Below are 25,740 nucleotides of genomic sequence, written 5' to 3'. Positions count from 1 at the left end.
TGATTAACGCGATTGTCGTACGTCCACGCCCCATAGGTGAAATAACTCAGGCAAGGCTTTCACCTTTGGCAGGGGCTCAGGCAGGCCCCAACCAACAAAATAAGACACATAGCTAGAATTGGCGTAAACTTGCGACCGCTGAGGGGGGGCTTAAAATGGGAGCCGTTGCGCTAGTCAGTGCGTCTTTCTAACTTGTTGCAATCTACAAGGCCTCAAAATCTTTGCCTCCACGATCAGTCAATAGCACCGACAACTATTCGGTTTCTTCAAATGTCTCATTTTGATGAGTGGATCGAAAAATGCTCAGCGGGAGTTAAGATAAACAAAACTGCCCGATCAAGAGCAAAGAGGGGGCCACCGCCACCAGTTTCAAGCATGCGATCTGATCGCATTACTGGAGGCGCAGCTTCAAAAAGTGGCGGCGAAAGGGGCGTTGACACGGATATTAAGAGGTCTTCAATTCCCACGTCTGGACCTGAACCCCCAGAAACGAATGCAGCCAAAGGGGAGGAATCAGCAGGGCTTCAAAGGGCAAGAGAAACAATGCAAAGCCAGATGAAGCAACAAGAAGCAGCAAGTATGTAATCACAAAAGATGAGGATCCAAAGGAAAAACAAGTAGCGAGAATAAGAGAAGCACCCTGGAAATGATATGCTGCTATAATTCGACGCGAAGCGTGGCACGCAGCGACGATCGGGATGATCTGTGAGGTCAAAAGACAGTGAGTCATGGCGCGTTGTCCGCATATGCAGCCATTGCTTCAACAAATAACGACGTATGATTGCAGTAATCCTATCTCTTATTAATATTTGTTGCAAAGCTCGATACAACTCTCTATTTGAGATGATTGGCTTACATGAGAGGTGCGGCAGAACAAAATGAGGCTGAGGATCTGCGACAGACTCCTGCGCCGCTGGCTGAATGGTCAATTGCATCTCGCGAGGTGGATGATCTGGCGTCGTCGATGGACCCGCGATAGTTTCCGACACAGGCTGAGCAGATCCTTGTGATAATATTTTACTAGAGAAAAATAGCCATAGTAACAGATACTAGAAAGAAATAGCGATAATATCAGATACTGGAAGAAAATAGCAGTAATAACAGCTACTAGAAGAAGTGTCGATAGTGGCAGATAGTACAGTAGTAGCGCTCAAGGCCAGATACAAATAAAAGGGTTTTCTGTGCATTCTATTTCGACACTTGAATTGACAGTGGCTCCAGACTCTTTCCCTAATGTCCTAGTAGTCCGTAGTAGCCTGTCGCATTTGCTGTGCGTACGCGTTGGCGTTGGCGTCTTCGCGTTGCTGCTTTCGTTGAAGCTTCAACTTCTTGACGGAGTCTGCGACTTTGCCGAACTTGATCGACGAGAAGGCTGCACGGCTTACGTCGTCCAATGGGGGAATATTGCTGAAAGTTTCAAGGCTGGCACCCGCTGCATTTGCAATCTCGGGGCATCGCTGTCCGGCGTGTTCGCCTTGGCAAATTCCGCAAGCTACATACCTTCACCTGATAGTTACCTTGATGTCCGGGCAGGAAACACACATTGCACAGAATATTCCATCCTGCAACCTTGATGATGGCATTGCGATTTTTGAGGTAGACTTTCAAACTTGACAAGGCCGTAGATCCTTTCGCGTGCAGAATGCCCTATTGACCCACGAGGATTGCACGCGTAGTTATGACAGCAAATCGCTGGTGCTCAATGAGGAAATCGGGTCCGGAGGTTCAGACAACATCGCAAATGTCGAATTCCGCCTGATGGCTGGGGGAGTCATCTATTGTTCGCACCGACACAAGTCCGCGAGGGACTTCGGCCTCAGGAAGCTCTGCAATCTTTTGCTCAAGAAGGCGCTTTTGTAGCCGGTGATCACTAGGATACGACCCCATGCGTAGTTTGCGATAACTTCGTTCTCTGGTCGCAATACCCCGCCAGGTGGAGGATAGAAAAATCGAGACCGAGAAGATTTCGAACACCCACGAGTTAAATCATACGCCTACAAAGGGAGTAGCTGCTATATCTACATTTTACAGATGACTGCTACTATATTTATATTTCTTTAGTAACTGCTACTACATCTATATTAATCTACTAACTGCTACTATATTTATTTTTATCTAGTAACTGTTATTTTATGCATGTAGGTAATAAAGATCGGGTGCTGGCTAAATAGGCGTTTCTCTATAAAAACAGTATTCGATGAGTTAATAAGGTGCTTATATTACTAAATGTATGTACTTATTTATTTGCGGTCTCGCTTTTTCTGTCATCCGCTTGCCCGCCTTCACCAGGTTGGTCGAAAGGGTCAGTTATGTATGACTTGGCCGAGAATAGGGGAGCTGACGCAGCTAAACGGGAAATAAGCCCAACGATGTATTAGGCATTGGTGTAGTTGACGTAGGATGCACCCTGCATCAGCTCAGTGCCGTCTGAAACATTTATTTACAAAGACCTCATTGGTAATTGGTTCTGCGGATTGCATGTGGCTGATGGAACACTCTTTTAAAATACGACCAGTCAACGGGGTTCAACAAGATCACGTATCTTATAAACCGTGCCTTTTAGCCAAATTTTTTTACACTAAAAAGGATATCGGAATCTGCCCACGCTCCCATTCAGTATAGCATATCCTCTTTAAATGTCTATGCCTCGCGAAATAGCGGTATTTATTGATGACATTGACGATAGTTTTTGTTTCACATATGCAAACCTAAATTTGATGTCCCAATCCAAAGCTAGCGGTGGGCGACCGCCACCAACATTCGGCGTACCCGTACAAGCGAGCGCAGTTTCGGAAGCTCGTATCCAAGAGCGCGATCTCCAAATGTCTGATCAGCAACGACCGCAGCGCATACCTGAGGCGGCCCATGTTTTCATAGATCCGGAAGCTCAATACAGAGCTAGCAGGGGACCGCCGCCTCCAACATCAAACACATCGCCAAGCTTCACTCAAGGGAGCGTAGTTCCAGCAGCCCACTACGAAGAAAGCGCAGCTCCAGGAGCTCCCATTCGAGAAGACAAAGCTTCAGAAAATAGTGGCAAAAGAGGCATCGCAACTCGGATTTTAAGCTTTCTTGGGCTTTCATGGTTGAGACATGGGGACCGAAAGCAGCACAAGTGAAGGAGTCGGCTGAACATCAAAGGACAAGCAAAACGGGAGAAAAGAGAAATGACAAGATGATTCGCGGATGCAAGTGAGAAAGAGAGGCTATAACGTCTAAAAGAAAAGAAGCCTTGATGAACATCCAGAAGGTGATAGTAGAGACGAAAAGGGGGTGGCTTCAGAGAAAACATAGTCTCGTGGTGTGATGCAAAGTCTGGCGAGCAGCGCTGAGCAAGATTGTTGGCGGAACCAAGAGACAGTGGAAAATATGGCGATAAAGTGAGACTTATAGTCTGTCTGTTACTGTTTAGTTACTCCTTCGTTGCGAAGTAAATGTAGGGAATTGCTATACAACATCAGTGACTGCGTGAAGTTGGAGCATTGGAACTGGATGTGAAGGAAAGCTTTATAACTATATTCCCCTACTACTTACTACTATAGCTATGTCCATCTAGTATCTGATACTATAGCTATATTTATCTAGTATCTGATACTATAGCTATATTCACCTAGTATTTGCTACTATAGCTATATACTAGGTACTTTAAGTATTTACTACTATAACTGTGCTCGATTAGTATTTAGTATACGTCATCGCTAGAGGCAGTATCTTCTACTATCTACTACCATCATTATGGGCCTTGCTTCGTCAAAAGTCCGTGAAGAGCGCGGAATCATCTTTGAATTCCACCTTCCAGACGCAGATGGATAACATGGTTGCGCGAGGCACCAAACGCGTTCGTTTTGCTAATGACGTCAACGGAGAGGGAGCCGAAACGCAGAATGCCTAGATGCGGCGTTGAATTGGGGATAGCGAGTGTTTTTGGGCTTTTATTTCGGTGCTCTGATATATCTCATATACTGGTTAAATGCGTTGAAGCTACATAGGTATTTTTCCGACGCAATCTGGCGCGTGTTTTGCGTTCTCTTCAGGCGTATTTTTAGTCAAGAAGGGTTTATTCGGTCTTTCGTATTTCAACTATGAGTTTCTCAACGAGGACAGGTTCATAAAAAGACTTCTTCTCTCTTAAGGTCATCTTCAGAAGCAGACATTTACCCTTTTTAACAGCCATCATCGTTCTTTGCTGCCAAGCAAAAATAGTACTGCAAACCCAGCGCTCTGTTATGACGTTATAGTCGGCTGCATACTATGCAGCCAATAATTCAGTGAGTAACAACTCCAGAGTCATCATTGCGATCACGCCACTTAGTACTAATCTCTACTATGAAGTCTAATGGAACTTTTCTGTAGACAATGATTGGTTTATAATAACATGGTATTGTGAAACTGAGAATGGACAAGCCTCCCTATGCACAAGGGCTCAGCCCCAGCTGAACTGAGCCTCAATCACCAAAATGAGGCAGAGACTGCCAACATCTGCAGGATGGGACCGCTTAAGAGGCCTAGCTAACAGCTGTTTCCCTAGAAAAAATTGTACCTTTCTAACTATTTCTATCCGAGAATCTCCTATGTTGCGAACCATGTAATCTAGAGCACGGATCTAATATAGCTGGCTTGGAGTGCGGGTTAGCACACCCTAAATATGTAGCAACGCTGAAAACACCAAAGGTTACGTCAGTAAGACGACAAAGAAAGCCGTCTCCTCTAACAATAAAGATTGTTGTTGGGACGGTGGTTGTTAATGTACTCCATAAAGACAGCAGCACGGTTTAGTGACCCCACTATGCAAAGGCTTGGAATTATCTGAAACAGGCTTCAATACAAAAACAGCCTTGCCAATTCACCTCGGCGCTTAGAAGAGGAGTACCAGGCCGCTATAGAGGCCCAACACTTTCGCTCACTTAGAATAAAAACAAGATGCATAGGCTTTCATATATATATGCAGTTCTAGCTACTTATGCGGTCGCTATATAAATCCTCTTCATTCTCTTTCTAGACGGCTTGGGAAAGAAAGAAGAGAAATTTGTTAGTAACCTCCAAAGGCCGTGGCTTTAATGCTTAGAGACTTAAGTATTATTTGGAGTAAAATCTAGGATTCTATTGCTTATTTGACCTAAAATATGTAAGTCTACCTGTGGTAATACCCCAAAACTAGAATCTTACAATCTTGCAGGGAAATGCCAAGAGAGCGCGCCATGCCATTGGTGCCCGAACCGTTCTCGAGTAGCATCGTATCTATGGGCTCCCTTTCCATGAGAAACCTCTTCGGAGGAAACGGAGGAAACGGAGGAAACAAAGGAATGCCAAATCTTTGGGCCGAATTCTGCCCCAATCTCAATATACCACAATATCGAGAGACCTTAAGCAAGGAAAAACAAGAAGAGCTTGACAAAAGGGCGTCGAAATTGAAAAAGCGAGCAGTATCCAACCATTATTACTCGTCTTCTGAGTTTTCTTGGGAAGTGTCCGCCTGGAACGATGCGTTTGGCTTGCTGTATGATGACGAAAGGTTCCGAATGTTAGTGATCTCGACTTGTCCAGTTTATACTGAACCCGTCGCATACTAATTTGAAGCTCACTCTAGAGATAAAAGACCGTATGAGTTTTTGGACGTTGACAAGGCTGGGAACAGGGCTGTTAAAAAAAGAATTCCAGATGCGACCTTTGGTTTAAGGAGCTATGATGATTTCTTTCTCAAACGCGGATACATTTGCGATACACCAGACTGCAAAGAGGACCATACAACTATGCAGCCTGATAAGCGGCTTTTGGATAAAGACTTGCTCTCCATGATGCACGATCCCCAGTGTGGCCTCATTGTGGATGGTGTCTGGGGTAAAACTGAGCTCTTGTTCCCTTTTGCAGTTTATGAAGCCAAGAAAAGAGCAATAAATTCCACCCAGGCTGAGGATCAAATTCATCATGCTTGCCGGACATACCTTGCTATGTTAGATGACTTGGTTCGAAATCCTGACAACGTTGCCGAGTATCAAATGGAGGAGAGCTCCAAGTACCAGCTCTTCGCTTTTACATCCTGCGGTTCGTATTGGCAAGTCTTCGTGTCCTGGAATATGCGGAACGACTGCGTAAGTGGTCCTATCAAACAGTCTGAAGCTCAAGCCCTGGACTAATTGCCGCCTTGATCAACATTACTAATTACGACCCCAAATACAGATGGTTGAGACGATATGGGAAGGAGATGTTAAAGAATGGGGTCGAGCCTTTGATCTGATATGCATAGTGGACCAAATTCAGGATTTCGCGGTGCATCATCATCGCCCGTTCGTGATGAAACACCTAGAAGCATGGTACGCCCGACACCAGAAGACGAAAGAACCTGTCAAAGAGGCTATACGTACAACCAATGCTACGACGGCAGACATGGATATACCCGATGGGGACTCGGCCAAAGTTGACTCTAACCCCCTCGACGGCGGTAATACCTCGCTTGACCCTCATGCAGATTTGGACATGAAAGACTTCGTTTTAATTGACGAAGAACTGGCTTACCTCAACTCTACCACGCCTGCATGGTGGCGCCTTAAATCAGCTACGGAGTTTATCAGACGGGACATGTCAAATGAAACACGGCGACGCAATCGAAGTCTTCGTGAAGCTGCGCGAGCTTCCGAAGCTGCAAAAGAAGCTGCAAAAGAAGCCGCAAAGGAAACTGTAAAGGAAACTGCAAAAGAAACTGCAGAAGAAACTGCAGAAGAAACTGACACAACTCCGGCGCGAGATCGACCTCCTAAAACTACCTATAAAGTCACCAAAGCTAAAAAGCCACCTAAACAAGGACGACCACGAGGCCGGCCCCCTAAAGCCAATATGACGAGTAAGAGAAACACTTCAACATAGGTAAACAGGACAGCTCAGAAAGTACGGTTCTTCGCTTGGAGAATAGAACAATAACTAGGACTTGGGTCGCGATACTATAAGCGCTTGAATAACTTAGAGAGGATAATAACGAAATTCGTCGTCCATCAAATATAAAAATGGGAGATAGTGAAGGGGAGAGTGGAAAATATAGTGGTAAAGGGAGAATTACCGTCTGTCTACCGCTGTCTTGATGCTTCTTCTTTGCGAAGCAAACATACATGTATATAATGCTGCAATTGAACGCACCCCTCTTTCATGACGTGTATAGCTGGTTGCCTATGCAGCCAATACTCCAACAAATAAAAGCCCATAATTGTAACCACGTCACCTACTATTAATCTCCGCGATAAAGCCCGATGTCACCTTTTGTGCCTATGATTGGTTTACAATAATACGGCAAAGTGACACTGGAAATAGGCAAGGCTCCCTATGGGAGAGGGCGCAGCTCCAACTGAACTGAAGCCTAATTGATAAAAGTGAGACAGAGGCAAATTAACATTAATAGGACACGACCGCTTAAGAGGCTTAAATAGGAGCCATTCCCCTAGAACCATTATGTCTTTCCAACTCTTTGTTAAAAAAAGACACATCTTTGTAATACTTGTTAATTAATATCTCTGACATCCGCGGGGTCTCTTCAAATGTCCGGATCTGGAAGAATCGGTCGGTCCACATACGGATCCGAGTATGTAGAGAGAGTACCCTTACCCCCTCCTGCGTCAGCGATGGCGAAAATAAACCCAAAGTCCCGTGCGAGAGCCAATGGCGGTCCACTACCACCAAAGTTAGCTACACGATCTATTCCCGCTGGTAGCAGCTCAGCCTCAGAAAGAGAGGCGGGAAGCGCATCGGTTAAGGCCTCGAGCTATGGTCAACAAAGGTATCCAGGACACCAAGAAAGGGAAGACCAGCTACAACGGGAGAAGAGGAGGCCGGAGGCAAAGCCGCAAGAAAGCCAGGGAAGAAGTGATGAGATGGGGAAGAAGCAGAAGAAGAAGAAGAAGAAGAAGGAGAAAAAGAGGAGTGGTCTGCTGAGTTTTATGCGCAGTATTATCTAGTTGCTGATTGATGAAAAGTCACGAGCGGCATTAATCGGAATATTTGGAAATAGATGAAGACGATGGAAGACACGAGGGAGTTAAATACATGATGTCTGCATAAGCCGGATTCACTGTCAAGTCTCTGAATGAATATAAAGCAACCAAAGTGGCACTTTCCCGAGAAAGTTATATGAATATCATTACCAGTAGGAACTCTAACTTAACTATTCAACATCTTGATGGCTACTTTATGTACATATACAACGAGTAATGATCATTGTGGGATGAAGTATCTCTATTATTTGTCGCTATTATTATTGACCTCTAGATCTTATTCATCATTAAGTAAGTGGGAGCTATTAGATCTCGACGATAGCTCCCTTGGGTTACAATGGTGACTGGGGCTACGAATACTAGGTCAACTTGAAGCATTAGTTAACAAACTCCGAAAGCAGCGATACCAGAAATACTCAAGATCATTCAAACACGAAGATGCAGAGATTACGTCCAACAAACATAAAAAATGTCATTTTTTTCGGCCGTTGAGTCATTTAACCGCCAATATCTACAAATGAATACCAAACTCCCAAACCTATCCATCACCATATTTTTCCGTTTACACTCGCAGGACATCCTTATTCTTGACGATCCACTGATAACTATCGTCTCTGAAATCATCAGCCAACAAACTCTGCGAATTCGAAGTCTCAAACCACATCAGCTGATGGTTATCCGCCCACTTGGGCCAGTTGGCATATCCCTTCACACCAACATTCGGATCAAGATTATACAAAAAGTTGTAAATATACGTTCGCGTGCTCCTCATAGCATTATTAGGCAATATCCCGTAAAAGATCTGAATAATGTCCGAAGCGTGGAAAGTTCCCAAAAATGGAGTACCGTAGTCGTATGACGAGAGATACGACCAGCTGGGCACGTTGGGGTTGACCTGAGAAGCGACGGTGAGCTCCATTCGCCTGGTGAGAGTAAAGGTGAGATCGCCGAGGAGCGCTGCCGTGCGCTTGAAGCCTGGGTAGAGATCGTTGAAGATGCTCGTGCGGAAGGGGCTGCCGCTGGAGATGGCCGTGTCGTATGTGTTGACCAGTTCCGTCAGCTGATTCTTTGTGGCGTTGGAAAACATTTTTTCAGACAGCCAGCCGACGAGACTGCTTGTGCTGGTCACGTTGTTCTGGAAGACGGAAAACAAGGTACCCTCGTCTTCTTGGTCGCCCACAATCATGGGCACTGGGTGGTATTTTCCTTGCTCCAACAAAGCGTCAGGGCTATCCTGGAGAACGACACCATCTGGTCTAGGCAGGTAAGATAGTCCGAGAGAGTTGTAAGAGAAGATGCTTGGTACCGAGTTAACAGCGTTGAGGAACGTGTTGTACGGGAGTTTGCGAAGACACGCCAAAGTATCCGAGGAGCCGCTGCAGCCGGCCTTGCTGACAACGTTGTTATACACTGCTTGAGCCTTGGGAGAATCGATGCGCTCAGCAGGCGCAGCAGTTCCAGAGTTCATAATGGCACCGCGGAACAGAGGCTTGTTGTTGTATGTGGCATTACCTCCATACAACACCATCTGGTCAAAGACGGACATGGCGCCAGCAGACTCTCCCCAAATGGTGACCTTGTCCGGATCACCACCAAAGGCCGCAATGTTGTCCGCCACCCACTGAAGACCCATACGCTGATCCAAGAGTCCCACGTTGGCGCTGCCGTTCTTGAGAATCTCGGCGCCAGGCATGAACCCAAACCCAGCAACGCGGTAGTTGACAGCCACGTAAATAAAGGGCTGTCCTTGAGAAATAGCAGAGGCGAGAAGGCTGGAACCATCGTATGTGACGGTAGCACCGAGCTGGAATCCTCCGCCGAAGATCCAAAAGAGAACGGGCAGCTTGTCGCCAGCCTTGGTCCCCTTGGGCCGCTGAACCGAAATGTTGAGACAATCTTCCTGTCCAGTGATGGGCTGCAGGAACGGAAACTGCAGGAAGCTCCCCAGCAGCTTGATGATGATGTTTGACGAGCCTGTCGAAACGAACATTTGAGGGCAAGCAGGAGCAAGTAGAGGAGTGTTGAAAGTGCCCAAGGGTTTGGATAGCTTCTGGGGAGGAGCCAGCCTCAGGTTGCCCACCGGCGGGTCAGCGAAAGGGATTCCATTGAAGGTGTCGATGCCTACAAGAGAGCTGCCGACAATGGTTCCAGAAGCAATCTGTACGCTGACTGGGGATCGAGCCTCAATCGTGTTCTCAACCTTCTCCGGAGTTGGGGCTGCGACAGCCAAGGAAGAGAAGCCCAAGAGGGCGGGAAGAGCTCTGGACAGCTTCATGTCGAAGACTCAACAAACGGCTGGAGATGGAAGAGAGGGCGAGGGAACTGATTGATGAGATGAGGCAGCAGATAAATGTGAGGGGATGTCGATATCGTTTATATACTTCAGCCGTGTACGAGTACGAGCACCCATTCCCGCAAACCTTGTAGCGGGGGCATCGCGAGTCCCAACCAGCCATCTCGACATTTCACAGAATTCTTAGCACCGGCTGCCCTTCTCCTCTCCGGATAGTCTCTTCATGAGCGCATAAACCATCTCCACCCATCCAGCAACTTACACGACTTGGCAGAGAGGGGACTCTGTACTACATCTCCAGCTGGGCCCCGAAATGCATCGGCTCGAGTGTTGAAAAGGGAAAGGTCAACAACTTCATCACCGTTGCAAAGAAGCGGTCGCCCACTCATTCGTAAAAGAGAAAAAAAGACTATTTTGCCAAGCCCAGCTCGGATACAACTTACAAGGGAGGGCTACACTGCATTTCTGTCTTAAGACAAAAAAAGACGGGCCGTTGGTGTCCCCATTGCCGCGCACTGATGGTCCCGTGCCGTCTCAGGTGGATCTTGTCAAAAAAGCACAGCGGCAGTGAGTTTAGTTTTAGTCGCCGCTTCGGCCGAGTTGCTGATTCTGATTCTGTGAAGATGCTTCCTCACCCCGCCTTTTGACAAAGTACTATGTGAATTTCTCTTAATGAGCTGCCTAGAAGAGCCAAAGAGGCTCTCGAGTTATGCCTATTTCCCCGTGGGGGGAGACATAATGCGGGGTGTTAGTACGACGTTAACAGGGGGTAATTAGGAGCTTAGGTCATAGTCGCTGAGCTATTGAAAGCATCGACAACTCCTCAAGCAAATTTGGGAGCACATGAAAAAAAAGAGGGTGAACGAAGCTTAGAAGACGCAGGAAATAAGCATCGATGGAGTTGGGGAGCCGAGGTCTGTCGTTCTGGGTGTGACAGACCTAGTTCCTTAGTGAGGAGTGGGTTAGTGTCAGCTCAGGCACGAGATGGCAGATGCGGAGTCAAACGTTCTCTCGATGCTATTGGATAGGATGTCAGAACTGAAGCTAGAGGGTTTTGTCGTGATCGACAGATGTCATTGGCAGCTTGGGGACGTGCAGATGCAGCTGCAAGGCGATGCCGACAAGCCACGGGCGCCAAGCTTAGCGGAAAGTGTCCAGGCCCTGCTGATCTGATCCTTGCAAGCAGCTGTCTAACTTGCTCTGTCTTTGACGCTTTCGGTGATATCATCACCGAGATTCACGTGTTGCTGACAGGTATTGTGGGTTGTGAGCTTATAGTTGTGGGTTGAAGGATGAGTAAGTGGAAACAATGAAGCGGCAGAGAGAAGACCCAGGGCGCCAAGATCAGGTATGAGATTTACACCTTACAAGTCACATGTCTTTGTGTCTCTGAGCCTCAAGTATTGCGACTTATACGAACACGACAGCTTAGAGTTCACCGTAAATATCGTCAGTTTCTGGAAAGATCTCACGTAATGGAAGATGGTGTATCACGATAATCTTTCTTGGCTGCATAGATACTCGTATCGTCGTGCGTAACGATGTAATCTCCGAGATGCTACACCGGCAAATCTCCCGATGTCGCTTCAGTTCCACAAGAACTGCCGTTCACATGCTCGCAGAGCATAAGTCAACCATGCGAGATAAGATGAATCGCTTAGAAATGAAAATTTGTCTCAAGGAATGCATTGTTATCTTGACATGGTACATTCATGGAATATTAAATTGGTCATGATGTTTCAAGCCGTGTATAACATCTGGCCCATGCTACCTAGTATCTAAAGCTGCCTACCTAACTTGACGTGTTCATTCGTCCGTGATATCAGTGCACATCTTACAAACCAAAGGAGAAGAAATAAAAGAGCAAAAGCGCTGTCATTATACGTCTCGCTATAAATAGACGAGTCCATGTGTCTTTCAGCTTGAAATCCGTGAGAACCAAGGGTCTCATAAAACACCTCCAATCCGTTTCGAAAGACCTGACTTATGCCTGCGCCAGCCTGTCTTAGTGTACAACCCCTCCCTTTCTACCCATTATGTTGAATCATGCATCTTCATAAAGCCTCCCACCCAACGCCGACGGCAACGTCCAAGCGTCGCCAATTAGAGTTTACCATGTTCTTTGTGTTCCCTTTTTCTTTTTCTTTTTTCTTCTCTTCTCATACCACCACGCCCACACGGTTTCCTTCTCCGCTCAGGCACCGCTTCTTGTCAGACATACTGGTGTCATCCTCGTCCGATTCTTCCTCCAAACTTTCTATTGTTGGTGGAGTTCCTCGCTTCCGTTTGATGTTGGCAACTCTGGCATCTGATTCTGCAGGTCTCGACTGTGATGCAGGGGTATCTTCTTCCCACGTCTCCATATAAGTTGGGTCGAAAGAGCCCACAATGTCCTCTCCGAGGGCTTTGCCCAGTCGTTCTCGTAATCCGAGGATTGGCCAGATGGGGACCCGAGCAAACTCAATCTCCATTCCCTCAATGTTACCATCTTCGTCGCACGGCGCGCTGGATGGGTCGTAAAACCGCTCGAGGAATTTGGCCGTAACATGTCCCGTATAAATCAGGAATTCGCAAGTCTCAGTATCATGAGTCAAAATCCTCATCTTGACATCCTGAAAGTCGGGGCGTCGAGAGTCGCCTTTTCGAGGCCAATACGTTTCTCTTGCGAATATTTGCGTCGGCGCAGTGTAAAAATGGCGCTGGGCCATGGCCAGAAAGATGCCAACGAAATGCGGATCTTGGTCGGCATCTGCCGGAATAAGACGCTTCCCCCGGAGCTGCTGTAATCGTTGAACAGGAATGTTGGGGTTGTTATCGGGACCGACAGCCACACGAAAGATATTTTGACGTATTGACGCCAGTTGATTCTTCCCTATATAGCATAACATCGGCAAGTTTGCAGTAGAGTGAGGTGTCGGGTTCGATGACGAGGATCCATAGGATTCAGCAGGTCGGGTCACCACTGTAGCGACAGAGCTCTGTGATGACAAGGCAGAAGGATTTGGAGGAAAGTTCCACATGGCCTGCACTCTGACGGCGTCGTAATAAACTTTGTCGCCGAAATAGATGTTGAGTTCTGGGAATAGCTGCGGTTTTGCAAAAGCTGCTGGCCAAAGAGTCATCAAGACGGCCTTGACGGCAGTGAATGTTGGCTTTGGTAGCGACGAGGAGGGAACCAGAATTTCCGTCAGCGCCTCACTCAGTTTGGTGATGGTGTTTGACGGTCGCATATGGCCTTGCGTTGGCGGAGAGCCCGGCAAAGTGCAGGGCCGCGGCGTGTCGCAGACTGGCAGCTCACAGAAGCGCACACCAAGCAGGCTAGCATGAAGGTCCGTCCAACCTATGGGTCGCAAGAAGAGGGAAGTCCCGGCATTTTGGCGAAGGATGTCACGCAGGGAGCCCTTCTTCGGACGGCGTATTCGGCCTATGCGCCGTGCTGGACGAGGTCGCGGCGGCAGTGATGGCGGCGGTGGTGATGCTGCCAGCTTCGGCCTCTGTGTTGTCGGCGGAGTCGATTCAGGCGACTCCGGCACTCTCTCGGTGTCTTCTCTGATGCCGGATGAGGCCTGCATGGAGGGGCTGCCGGATGGAGTCATGTCGTCCACAAGAGCACGCAACTTGGCCACGATGGCGCTTTGAAGAAACATGGAGCTGCGAATAAGTATTAGCCAGAGATGCGCGCGAATAAAGGCTGTTTTTAATACATAGACATGATGGACGGGGGCGAGTGTTGATGGGCCCTCAGATGAGCATCTCTCAGTGCGTGAATCACAACTTACCGTGCGTCCGGACTCCGAATATATGAGGCCCTCCCCCGCTGTGACGCGACAAAGAAAAAAAATGGCTGCACGCCTATTCCCTGCTTAATTCCCCCGCAAACGTTGCTTTTTTCTTCTCTCTCCAAATAGTACCCGGGTTTGCTAGCGGAAAGCCACCAAGCGCAAAAGTAGACCAGGGATGAGGAGGAATTTGGAGATGGAAGAGGAACAGGCCAGTGGCTTTCTTTGTTTGCAGGGAGGATCAAAGTCAAATGGACTTGTAAAAAAATAAAATGAAAAACCGGTAGCGAGGGAGAAAAGGGACGAAAAAAGGAGTCTTTGCAAGATGAACCCAGAGTGAACAAAACGTGAGACAAAGTCCTGAACGAGAGGCTGCAGACACGCGCCGCGCAGGCAATTAATAGTCATGTATTGATTTCTGTTTTCTGTTAGGCCGCAACAAAACGCCCCCCATTTGCACGGCCAGAGTCAGCAACAGGCGCGTTCCGGGCAGGGCGTGGGCGGCGCGAGCAGTGAGCGAATTCACGTGATGCTAGGCAGCCAGCTGTCGAGTGGCGGTGCTAGCGTGTTTTTGGCTTGTTGTTTGCCTGGACATGTGGCACAGGTGGCAAGGCATCACGATTACCTCAGCAAGGGAATGCTAAGCTGGAATAGGCAAAGTACAGTTCAGTGCTCGCGTCTCCACTTTCTGGCTGCCAGGTTGACTGACGACAGCTTCGGCCTCTTAGGAGCAGCCCCGCCAACCAACCAGCGCAGACCATCTCGTGCTTCTGCTTCTTGACGCCTCATTCCCATCCCAGCGTCGAGCCATTGCTGTCCAAGATGCCGGTACGTCCATTGCCCTGCCGATCCTCGTCCAAGCAGCCCCGAGCTTCGTCTCCCGGGCTCGTGCCGGAGCTGTCACCGGGCGCCTCTCCTGGTTACCGATGACCTCTGGCCTATCATCTCCCGACTCCCGACTCTTTCAAGCAGCAGCTCGTCCTCGCCTCGAAATCTTTTTGCTAATTTCGCCCATGATATGAAACACGCAGGCCTACAACTCCGACTTCAACTCCGACCCCAACCCCCCTCGCCTCATCGGCAACTTCCCCCTCCTCCCCCTCCGCACAAAGACCCGCGGCCCAGCCTACGTCCTGCCCTTCCCGTCACCGCCGCTGCCCGCCCACGAGTCCCCCGAGATCGAGAGCGAGAGCTACGACATCCTCGACGAGGTCCTGCGCCTCTTCCGCGCAAACACCTTCTTCCGCAACTTTGAGATCAAGGGCCCCGCTGACCGCCTGCTCGTCTACGGCATCTGGTTCGTGAGCGACTGCCTGCAGAAGATCAAGCCCAATGCCTCTGCTCGCGATGCCGCCAAGGAGGTCAACAACTTGGCGCTGGATCTCAACTTTGCTATTCCTGGAGACCCGGGATTCCCTCTAAACCAGGTTTGTCAATTCATGTCCAACTTTCCTGGAGGCGTTCGCGCAACGAGGCCCGTCCGAGATTCCAGGAGCTAACGTATTACCCCCAACTCCTTTAGATGTACGAACCCCCTCGAGACAGGCAGGACGCAGAGCAGCTTAAGCTGTACATGGCGCAAGTCCGACAGGAGCTTGCATCCCGGTTACTGGCCAGAGTGTACGAGGAGGATGAATCCAAGCCCAGCAAGTGGTGGCTGAGCTTCACGAAGAGAAAGTTCATGAACAAGTCGTTGTAAGAGAAGCGGAGTTGCTTGGTGGCATTTAGAAGGTCAATATACTATTTTACTGCAACTTGAGAGAGCATGGATCGCACCTGGCTCTAAATACATATTTATCCATCGTCATGGGGATTCATCTGCGTCAACTCCCAGGGAGTATTCACGTGTTCTATTCACTTGTTTTTCACACATGGCCATTGGCCTCTATAATCTTCATTACAACCAGCCATACGTATCCATCATCCAGTCTTGGGCTTCTTCCTCTGGAACTTGCCCCTAGCCATTATATTACCCTCCGCAGGGATTGCCCTCCATCCCGTAAACACAAAGCCGACCGCCCCGCCCCTCTCCGTCATGAACGGATGCGTCCGGCCAGGCAAAACCTGCCACCTCCTCGCCCGGCTCGTCTGCACTTGCGCACCGATCAGCAGCGACGGGTTGATGGGGAAATCCGGCGTGCCGGCCCAGTTCTCCAGCTCCGTCGTCGTCTTGCCCTCTGCCTCAGCCGGAGGATTCGACACCCAGGCGCCTCGTCGGCTAATGCTGAAGCAGTCCGCTAGCTGCGTAAGGGGCTCGATTGTCGGTGAGTAGATGGCCACGGGTGCGCCGCCGGCAAGGAGCGGGAGCGCATGCCGCAGCACCGAGATGGGATCCATGGTGCTTGCCACGGCGAGGCCGGAGAAGCCACCCGCTCGAGTCGCGTCGACGATTTGGCGCGTGCGAGCCCATCGCCGACGCTTACGGTGGTAGTTTGCGCGGCGGTTGGTCTTCCAGGATGCGAGGGTCTCGGAGTCTACTTCTGGTGCTGGCTCCGCATATGTAGGGTCTGCTTCAGGATCCAGCAGCTGAAGCCAGGAGATTGGTAGCAAGTTGGTAAAGAGCGGGTGGTAGGGATATGGAGGGTTAGGGTCGCTGAAGTCGTAGTCAAAGTGGCGGAGGAGAGAGAGGTTGGGCTGTGAGTTGGCGTGGATGAGGGTGATGCTGTTTGTAAGAGCATAGTGATCGTCTAGGTCGTCTTTTCGAGGCCGCTTGGGTCTGTTTCTCTGTGCCTTGGCAGGCTCTGCTGCCGCTGTGCCCGCCTCATCGGTGGGTTGCAGCTCTGGGTTCTGCTCCTGCTGGGCGGCATCTGTTGATGTGCCCTCTTCCTCTGGAGTTTCTGCGTGCAATAGCCCCATTCGCTCAGCCATGGCCGCGACCAACAGACCTCCCGTATCATCGACAGCCAGCCATCGCCCGCCATGCGGGCTTTGTGCACCCTCAATTGGCAGGCCCCCAAAGTGTACATCGGCCCAGCATCCCAGCAAGCCAATCATTTCCTGTCGCATCTCCATGACTTTACTGGCATCTCTCTCAACCAGCATCCACTGTCCGAGCTGTGCCACGTCTAGAGGCAGAACAGTAAACCGCCGCATGTACTTTCTCTCCTTGAGGAGCTTGTATTTGGCTAGCGAGTATGCCGTCTTCTGATCAATCGCCGTATGAGAGAGCATCAGCTTAGCGATCAGCTCTTTGCCCGCCGAAGCACCCTCCCTCTTCAGCTGATCGATCTCGGCCATTGTGAGCGTCTGGCGCGCAGATTCGTCAATGACCTCGCGGTTCGACCGTGCGACAACCTTGCCGCTCTCATCGACAAGCGTGAGCTCCTCTCCATTCGCCGGTTCAATAACGTCGTCGCCCTCGGCGGACTCAGTAGCGCTCACATCGGCGAGCTTATCGGCATTGAGTTCTGTGCCGGGAACGACTCGTAATCGGGGAAAGCTTTCGCCTTCGCGCTTGTCCTGAATCTCGTAGGTGAGATGATAGGGCCGTTCGATTATAAGATTGCTCGGAAACGAGCCATATTTGCCTAGAGAAATGGTTCTGGAAAGCCTGTCAGTCGCACACCATCAAAGCAAACTACGAGGAAGAAGAGAGAAGATAGAGACTGACGTATTGGGAACCACCTGAAGAACGCGCGTCACCTCGCTTGGTAGTCTGATTGCAACCCATCCATTGGGTTGCACTGTATTCCTCGACATTTCGGCAAGGCTGAGGCGGAAGCATCAACTGTTGCTGAAACTTCGATGTTGGTTCATGGCAGAAAAAAAAATAATTAAAGCGCCGGACTTGATCTCGGTGAGCCCCGCGCCCCACCGTGGCGGCTCCCGACTCACCGCGGTGGGTCATCTCGAGATCTAAGTACATGTATTCTCACGTCACAACATTAAGTCGGCGATAGAGATGTTAGATAGGAAATACCATTGTGTCTGCTTAAATAGGGCTGTGTTGTGAATTCAAATTGCTGGTAGCATTATGGAAATAGATCAGCCTTTTTTCGATAACTCTTTGGTCAAGTAGAGCATTTCTCTAGCCAGGCTGTATTGTTCTAATTGTCAGCCCGAATAACCTGCTAGAAAGACTATGAGTCGCCTCTTCGAAATCGGTAGCAATCTATATGGTAGCTATAAAACTAGAACAAATTAAAACAGAATACTGCAAAAACAAAAAACATATTCTACACCCAAGGATTATATAAGTCATCTTATTAAACTAGTATATAAAAAATCAACTCCCTTAACTTTTGGAAACCACCTTCGGTATCAGTTTGTAACTTCATTTAGCTTCATTCTGTCTTGATGTATACCTAGGTTTAATACAAGCGGCTTGATATATGATTGGTGATGTAGCGTTGTGTCGAGTGATGTGTAGCTTCACGGACATGCCTCGATGCGATGGGTTTTACGTAGCCATATGGAACGTCAAAGCCTGTCTTTTTAGCTCATGGAACTGTTCATATTGGTACATCATGGAGATTAGAAGCACGGATACGCAGGATGTTCCAAGCCCTGGCCAAGCCAACGTGTTGCTACTTCTCCGGTATAATTCCTTCTACCGGCGGGTTTAAAATGACAGGCTGATCTACTTGCTAGATTCCCAATCCGTTTATAACCTTTTTAAAAATTGTGCTTCTCTGGCCATGGCAACCCAACTACTTCCCAACTGGTAATGCTAATGTGTTCACTAAGAAAAGAAATATTGGCTCTGTTGTGGGCCGTGTTGCTGCTACTGCCGCGGCTACTGGTATTTAGAAATAAGCTTGTGAACCATATCCCATATTGCCTTGCTGCGGAGGATACATGTTTCCAACCTGGCCCTGAGCTTGGATCCCATATCCAGGACTATTGTATCTTGGTGTGGCTTGGAGCATTCCCTGGGCCACTGGGGGTCCTCCCTGGTAACCCTGGAACTGGTTTGGGCCAGGGCTGCCTTGATGAGACGGAACGGGGTGCGGCCCATGAGAGAAGGCGTCAGACGGATTTAGCTCGCTGTCATTGTCTGACTCCTCCGACTCTGCTCTCTCCTCATCCTCTGTATCATAAGGTCCCGACTCTCGAGGGTTTTCATCATAAGGCAGGCCCTGGTTTGCCGCAGCGGCCGACTGGAAAGCATTCTCCACGGCCCTGTCGCCCTGGTCAATCACCTGCTTCAAGCCGCGGAGGACCGCCGAATACGCCGCAATGAGGTAGGCGACGCATCCTTGCTGCTGAGCGAGAAAAGCCATCTGCAGGGCGTTTATGTCTCGATTGTTAATGTGCAAAATGTCTGCGCCGTTGTGAATCAGGAACTGCACGGCTTCCAAGTCACCACGGCCAGCGGACACAATGAGAGCGGTATCTCCGTCATTATCCGCGAGGTTGATGTCGGCACCTGCCCGGAGAAGGGTAAGCAATGAAGTATTGGGGAGACACGCCGCAGCGTTGATGAGCGGCGTCGACATGTCAGGGCCGCCTAAGACGTTTAGCTCCGCCCTGGCCTCGACCAACATGTCCAGAATCTCCAAAAACCCGCGCCTTGCTGCGACGACAATAGGGGGAGCGTCAATGCCGGAGCCAATGTTGGGGTTGGCATGGTGCTGCAGCAGCAGTTTCACAATGTCGACTCTGCCCGACTCACATGCTGCCTGGATTGCAGTTCCTTCAGGGAACCTCTCATTATTGGGAGTATGCGCATTTACGTTAGCACCGCGGCGGAGAAGCTCTTCGACGACCGAGTAATGACCTTCAGCCGCTGCCGTCTGAATTGCCCAGCCGCGTGGATCGTTAGGGTCCGCGCCATGGTCCAGAAGAAGCTTTAGTATATCGATGGTGCCGTCGAATGCGGAAGCCGTCAGGGCGTTGCCATATTCCTCTCCGGTGGCATTCGGATTCGCCTTGTACTCCAACAATAGCCGGACAGTGCTCATCTTTTCTCCGTCCGTCGCAACATAGAGGGAACCATCTAAAGCCTCCTGCGAGATTGATTCGCCCGCGTAGTCCAATGCCATCTTGACCATCTCATCTTGTTGCTGATTGCAGCTTGCAGCGGCATAGAGTGGCAGTTGCACGTTCAGGCCTTGGCATCGACCCAACAGGCTCCGAATAATGTCCCAGCTCCCCATTCCTGCCGCGATGTCGAGGGCCGCTTGGTATAGCTCTAGGAGCGCTTCCTTTGAAGTGGGAAAATCGAGAAGCGCATTGAGCACCTCGGTCCTGCAGGCAGCCGCCGCGCAAATCACGGCTTGAGAGTAGTCTATGACGGGCAGATAGCCTTGCAGACTTACCATCAGATATTCAAACATTGAAGAATCGGCCACCATTGCTGCGAGCGCCAACGGACTTGGCGTTTCAGTATCGCTGGGATCTCCAACCAACGGCACGCCATGCTCAACAAGCAGCTTCACAGCGTCAAGATTGCCAGACACAATGGCAGCATTGATTACGGGGCCGATGTTTTGGGCCTTGGTGTTCGGGTCGGCCTTTCGAAGAAGCAGCTTCCTCATAACCTCGACATGCCCGCCCTGGGCCGCCATGCTGAGAGGTGTTTGTTGAGGTGTTTGATCACCTGTATCATCAGCGTTGTCATCAATTGGGGCATCGTTGTTCAGCAGCTCTTCAACAATATTTATTCTCCCAAAGCCAGCCGCCAGGTGTAGCTAATAGCAGTCCGTTCAGCCATGTATGTACTCATATGCTGGAGAAAGTCAGGGCTACACTTACCGGAGTGTTAAACCATTCATCACGTTGTCTGAGTTCATCCTTGTGGCCGTGTCGAATGAGAGCTGCAACAAGCTGGCGGAAGCCAACAGAAGCGGCTACATGCAGGGCGTTGAAAGACTTGTAAGGAAAGTCTCCCAACACCGTGGTCAAGCGACAGAAATCCGCTAGCCAGCGCTGTCTTATAACGGAATCCGGTCTCCAGAAGTCTTCTTCAAGGCTGAGATCCTCAGCAATGTCTAGAGTCGCTTTGCTTGCATGGTGAAGCCAGTGTTTGACGGCATAAACCAAAGCCTTGTCTTTGACTAACTCGACGTCGTCATCGCTTTCCTTTGATCCGAGGGACGACAAGGAGCGTTCGCTTTCAGAGTCCTCATATCCATAGCCATCATTTTCTTCATCATCGGATTCTTTTGTTTAATTAGCCACTCTATCCATAAAGTTGTCGGCATTTTCCGTGATCTCTCTTACCTTCCTCGTCATCGTCATCTGCATTTGACATTGCATCTTGATTCTGCCCGGCGAGTGTGGTCCTAGATTCTGATTCTAGGTCCTCATAGGTCTCCTTGAGGTGGGTAAAACAACGTAGTGCCAATACGCCGTGTTCCCATCTAATCTCCTCCTCAGATAGGCCGAGCAGAGCTTTGGCATGATCGCGAAGATGTGTTTTGACTACGACATTTGTAAAGGCTACAGTCGGGCTGTCTTTGCTCGTACGCTTCACTGATATCAGCGGTCTGCACTGCTTGATGAGATTCTGCAGCTCTGCTCTCTTCTCTGGGCTAGAGGAGAACCCGGCAAGCACTCCAAGCTCAACCTCTGTGGGATCTTCGTAGGTCAACACCATGGCGCGCAGGATCTCTTTAATCTTGCCCGATTCCGTCCTATTTAGCTGGAAGACTTGCTGCCAAGCCTGGTTTAGGAGAGCCTTTAAATCCTGGGGCGTATTTTCGAGAATGTTTCGGACAGTGAGATCGTTGTCTGTTGCCAGTTCCCCCAGCTGTATGCATGTGATGTCAATCCACTGAGTATTCTGGGCGCGCTTTCCGATGAGACTGCTCGCGAAGTACGACAATGCCTTGTTGTACTTTTTCTTTTCTCCAAGAGCCGTGATCATCTTCTTCGCATGCCTCCGTAGCTCGAGCTGCACCTGGCCCTCATACTTGGAGTCTTCGAGGTCAATGATTCGCACCCCGTTGGTGTGAAGGAGGACCTCATCGACGTTGTGTGCTTCTCTTCCTGTGATGAACCATCGAGCTTGCACGTTTCTCCCAGAGCCTGAACTTTCCATATCTTCCAATTCGCCACTGATATATCTCATTAACTTGATGGTGGCGTCGGATTCGGGTGGTAGGACGTGTAAGTTATTGAGAACAAAGTAGACTCTGGTGCCGATGAACTCGTCTGCAAGCATGCTCTGGATTGACTGCCATAGATTCTCAACTGATACCTGAGCTTCTATGTTGTTTTTGCCGCTTTCGTTCTTCCCCTTCGTCTTGGTAAACTTCTTTGCGTGCGGCGCCAAGGTTTCTGCCTGCTCGACCAGCTGCCTAACAAGAGATTTGAGGACGTCTTCGGCTGTAGAATAATCTACATTGGTATCGCAGAAAAAGTAGGCAAGCAGAACAGGGCCTTTGACCAGATTGTTGTCCACGTCTTGCTGGATCTTCCTGATGCCTTGAAGTGCAGCTAACGTAGCGTTGGTCTTTCCGCGACCTTCCGGACCGCGTATGTAGAGACAGTCGATGGATTTCCCCTCTCCAAGCCATTCTTTGTACTCTTCTTCCGAAGGGATCCATGATGACGGTACGAAAGACTGCGAAAGGACTTTTTCTTTTTTGCGTACCTGGCCGCCTTCCAAGGCATCCATGATACCTTTCACCAGCGTGAAGTCGATATCTCTAACAGCCTGGAGGCGACTCTTGACTGCTGCCGGAGCTCCGTCCACCATTTGCCTTAGGGGTTCTCGAATATTCTGAACCCACAAATCGTCTTTGACGCCGTTGATCTTGACCAAGTCTCGATGGTTGCGAGCCAGCCCTGACTCTTTACAGCTTTCTAGAGTCGCCGATTCTTGAGAGACAAACTCGACTTCGTTTTGGGGAATGTCAAAGTCTCCAGACTTGGCTTTCCCAAGCTCTTGTACCAGAACCTTCAGTTTTGATATGTCGCTCAGATGTTGCTCCCAGAAGCAGTAACAGGAGATTTTCTGGCCGTTCCTGTTTGCCAAGCGTGTAAACTCAATTCTTAGCTGTTGTAGCTCGCCATTGTTAGGTTTGAGCAAATCCAGCAGCGATGAATGAACAGCTGCATCACTCTCCTTCTCTGCCATGCGAGCATATGCTCCTAAAAGCATGAAAACGGAAGCGCCTTTGAACGGTGTGCCAAAGAAGACACATCCTGTAACAGTGTCGAATATTTCTCTAAATTGGCTGTTGCTAGCCTCGGCGAGAATAATAGCTTTTGCAATGATCAGACCTCCCATGCTATGGCCGATGAATACAATAGGTCGGGTTTTGCAGCCCTACAGCTTATACGTCAGTCATAAAGTACATTGATCATGCTGTGAAGCAGTCTGCATACCTCTCTTTTGCTCTTTAGCCCAGCTAGCAACACATGAGCAAGATTGCCAATGAATTGTTTCACTTTGAAACCTCCTGTGTATGCCGATTCGAACTTGTAGAGTAGCAGACGAGCTCGAGGAAACTCTCTTTGGAGACCTTCCTTGTGTGTTATCCAGTTGAACTCGTTCCCTGGCTCACTGGATCTCCAGCACTCTATCGGATCCGCCCCTAACCCGGGCACGACCACGATATCGACGTCTGGTGAAATGTTTTTGTTTTCGCCCTCGGGTGAATAAATCTGCACCATTCGCTGGTCTGATACTTCATACCCCTTCTTCTTCTTCTGTGGCATGTTATTTCTGGTTGGGTTGGCTGATGCATCTTGCGATGTGAAGCCTTGCGCGGTTGCAGCTTCAGCTGCCTGGGGCCCCTGTGATGCCATTTCCTGGGCTCTAGGAGGAGAGACTGTGAAAGCCAACCAGGCAACTCTTTTGATCCTTATCGAAGACGGAGATGACGTTCAGTGCTTTTTATTTTATTTTTAAGGAAAGCAAGCCATGAGTGATGGTCAAGGCTTATACGGGTACAAGGTGTCATTAAGAGAGTCAAAGGATCTCTTTATACATAGCACATCGATGCGCATTCATAGCACAATGCTGCTTGATTGACAGCTACTCAGGGTCCACGGCATATTCGGTACTTGCGCGATTTAGAATTCTGCTTCTTCGAGGATTCTCCGCATAGTTGCAGGATAGCAATGGCACACCATGGGGCATACTTGACACCTGTATGCATTTCTTTGGCCAAGACGTATGCTATCCGGCCAGCATTCGGTGACGAACGTACCAATTGAAAGGATGTGAACAAATATTTAGCCAAGACGAATGCTCTCTGGTTAGCATTCGGTGACAAATGTACCAATTGAAAGGATATGACCAAGTAAGGATTCATTAAATTATCAGGCCACTCTATGCGCGATCAAAGCCATACATTTGACGCGAATTGACCTGTGGCGTTGACATTAGTGTGCAGGTGGGGGCGGGACTCGCGTATAATAGCAGCAGCAAGGTCTTCGATCGACGAATTATAATACAATCCTCCTTAAGAAGTCACCCTTAATTCGAAGGATGTAAATACTTGTCATAAATCTCGGGTGTGGCAGTTCAATGGTTAGAGTAGGACCCTCCTATCACATTGGCAATAGCAACGGTCGTTGACTCCCAACCCTCGTAAACTCTGCCCAACTGCCTTTCATCCAATCTATGGCCCGCTTCTGGCGGGCAGAAAAATGACTAGTCGTCTTCATGGTATCTCAGCCGCACAGGTAATTGGGAGTGAGAGTGCGGAGTATCCTGGAAAGCGTAGGATTCCCTTGCTACTGCTTTGACAGACTGAGCCCCCCAATCAAGCATATTTGTTTATCCGGGAGTATCACGAGCTATCACATTGGGCACATACCAGGCTCTATATCAGCAGATGTCTCCCAATTAGGATATGAATGGATGATAGATGGCAGCTGAAAATGCATAAGCTACCAATCAATCGACAACATCTGGCAGAGGAAACATATGCCAAGACCCGAGGATGCTGAGCCCCAGAATTATTCATTTGGAGCCGCAAAGATGAGCCTCCGGTGCCACCGGCTTCAGGTCCGGACTATTAGTAAACCTTTTTGATGAGCCAGCTACACAATAGATGTGGTATGTGGCACTTTCACGAGTGTAGGCTCTCTGTTATACAGCCACTTTCGTGACATTGCGTTCTCCCACAAAAAGAATCCAAAGTTGCATGTTACTTGAGACCCCATAGGGACCTATACACATAACACATTAATGCGGCATCAATAATTTTGACATCATATTTGAGGACCAGATTGTCAATCGATATTTGCTGCTGAGATCTGGCTCCGAGTGAACGCGTTATCTTGCTTTATTCGTTTTACAGCGCTTGCTTATGACCATCTGCTTTTTTTGACTGGAATTATGGGAAATGAAGGCTTGGTTAGTGTTTCTGAACGTATGTTATTGAAATCTTTCCCTCTTATCTGTACACGTCTCTTCAACATGGTAAGCGGACGATTATCAACTAATATTGGTATGATAGCAAGATGGCTCGAATCAGCCCACACTATAGAAGCAACAGATAGATCTGTTAGCACTGGCCTGAGGTCTAAAGTTCCTCGTGGTATGTAGTATTGTTTCTTTTTGTCGATTTGTAGCTAATAGGAGATTTGATTGCTATTCATCAACACTTTTCATCGTATCTCCATTCCTAGCTAACCAGAGGCTTTAGATCTAGATGCCCCGTTCAGCCCGAATGAAGATATCTTTCCAAATGGACCAGTGCTTCCTGGTACTTACCAGTCTGGGAAAGGAATACTCAGAATCGAGCAGTCTAATGCAAGCTCACTCGAAAAGTATCTGACAAGCGATCTC

At 49.0% G+C, this 25,740-nt stretch overlaps 7 protein-coding genes across 7 annotated transcripts; 2 read left to right on the top strand and 5 right to left on the bottom strand.

Moving 5' to 3' along the window:
- Positions 1-1,238: 1,238 nt before the first annotated feature.
- T069G_08620 (uncharacterized protein) lies at positions 1,239-1,887 on the bottom strand (the record flags this gene model as incomplete). The annotated part of the gene is made up of 3 exons (XM_056175830.1): positions 1,239-1,457; positions 1,501-1,647; positions 1,732-1,887. 3 exons carry the CDS (start codon positions 1,885-1,887, stop codon positions 1,239-1,241), a joined length of 522 nt encoding a protein of 173 aa, XP_056026779.1.
- A 3,311-nt stretch (positions 1,888-5,198) lies between these two features.
- Positions 5,199-6,861, top strand: T069G_08619 (uncharacterized protein; the record flags this gene model as incomplete). The annotated part of the gene is made up of 3 exons (XM_056175829.1): positions 5,199-5,521; positions 5,588-6,089; positions 6,178-6,861. 3 exons carry the CDS (start codon positions 5,199-5,201, stop codon positions 6,859-6,861), a joined length of 1,509 nt encoding a protein of 502 aa, XP_056026778.1.
- Positions 6,862-8,538: 1,677 nt separating this feature from the next.
- Positions 8,539-10,251, bottom strand: T069G_08618 (carboxylesterase family domain-containing protein; the record flags this gene model as incomplete). The annotated part of the gene is made up of 1 exon (XM_056175828.1): positions 8,539-10,251. The coding sequence occupies one exon, from the start codon at positions 10,249-10,251 to the stop codon at positions 8,539-8,541; it is 1,713 nt and encodes a 570-aa protein (XP_056026777.1).
- A 2,177-nt stretch (positions 10,252-12,428) lies between these two features.
- On the bottom strand, positions 12,429-13,916 carry T069G_08617 (uncharacterized protein; the record flags this gene model as incomplete). Its single annotated transcript, XM_056175827.1, has 1 exon — positions 12,429-13,916. One exon carries the CDS (start codon positions 13,914-13,916, stop codon positions 12,429-12,431), a length of 1,488 nt encoding a protein of 495 aa, XP_056026776.1.
- Positions 13,917-14,870: 954 nt separating this feature from the next.
- T069G_08616 (ARP2/3 complex ARPC3 (21 kDa) subunit domain-containing protein) lies at positions 14,871-15,747 on the top strand (the record flags this gene model as incomplete). The annotated part of the gene is made up of 3 exons (XM_056175826.1): positions 14,871-14,876; positions 15,080-15,475; positions 15,571-15,747. 3 exons carry the CDS (start codon positions 14,871-14,873, stop codon positions 15,745-15,747), a joined length of 579 nt encoding a protein of 192 aa, XP_056026775.1.
- Positions 15,748-15,968: 221 nt separating this feature from the next.
- Positions 15,969-17,747, bottom strand: T069G_08615 (gcd10p family domain-containing protein; the record flags this gene model as incomplete). Its single annotated transcript, XM_056175825.1, has 2 exons — positions 15,969-17,589; positions 17,659-17,747. 2 exons carry the CDS (start codon positions 17,745-17,747, stop codon positions 15,969-15,971), a joined length of 1,710 nt encoding a protein of 569 aa, XP_056026774.1.
- Positions 17,748-18,793: 1,046 nt separating this feature from the next.
- On the bottom strand, positions 18,794-23,747 carry T069G_08614 (ankyrin repeats (3 copies) domain-containing protein; the record flags this gene model as incomplete). Its single annotated transcript, XM_056175824.1, has 4 exons — positions 18,794-20,680; positions 20,745-21,151; positions 21,213-23,265; positions 23,325-23,747. 4 exons carry the CDS (start codon positions 23,745-23,747, stop codon positions 18,794-18,796), a joined length of 4,770 nt encoding a protein of 1,589 aa, XP_056026773.1.
- Positions 23,748-25,740: the final 1,993 nt, after the last annotated feature.

The sequence above is a fragment of the Trichoderma breve genome, chromosome 5 (assembly GCF_028502605.1).
Source record: "Trichoderma breve strain T069 chromosome 5, whole genome shotgun sequence".
Classification (NCBI taxonomy): domain Eukaryota; kingdom Fungi; phylum Ascomycota; class Sordariomycetes; order Hypocreales; family Hypocreaceae; genus Trichoderma; species Trichoderma breve.
The sequence above is the reverse complement of the archived record's forward strand: the minus strand, read 5'-3'. Positions and strand labels throughout refer to the sequence as shown.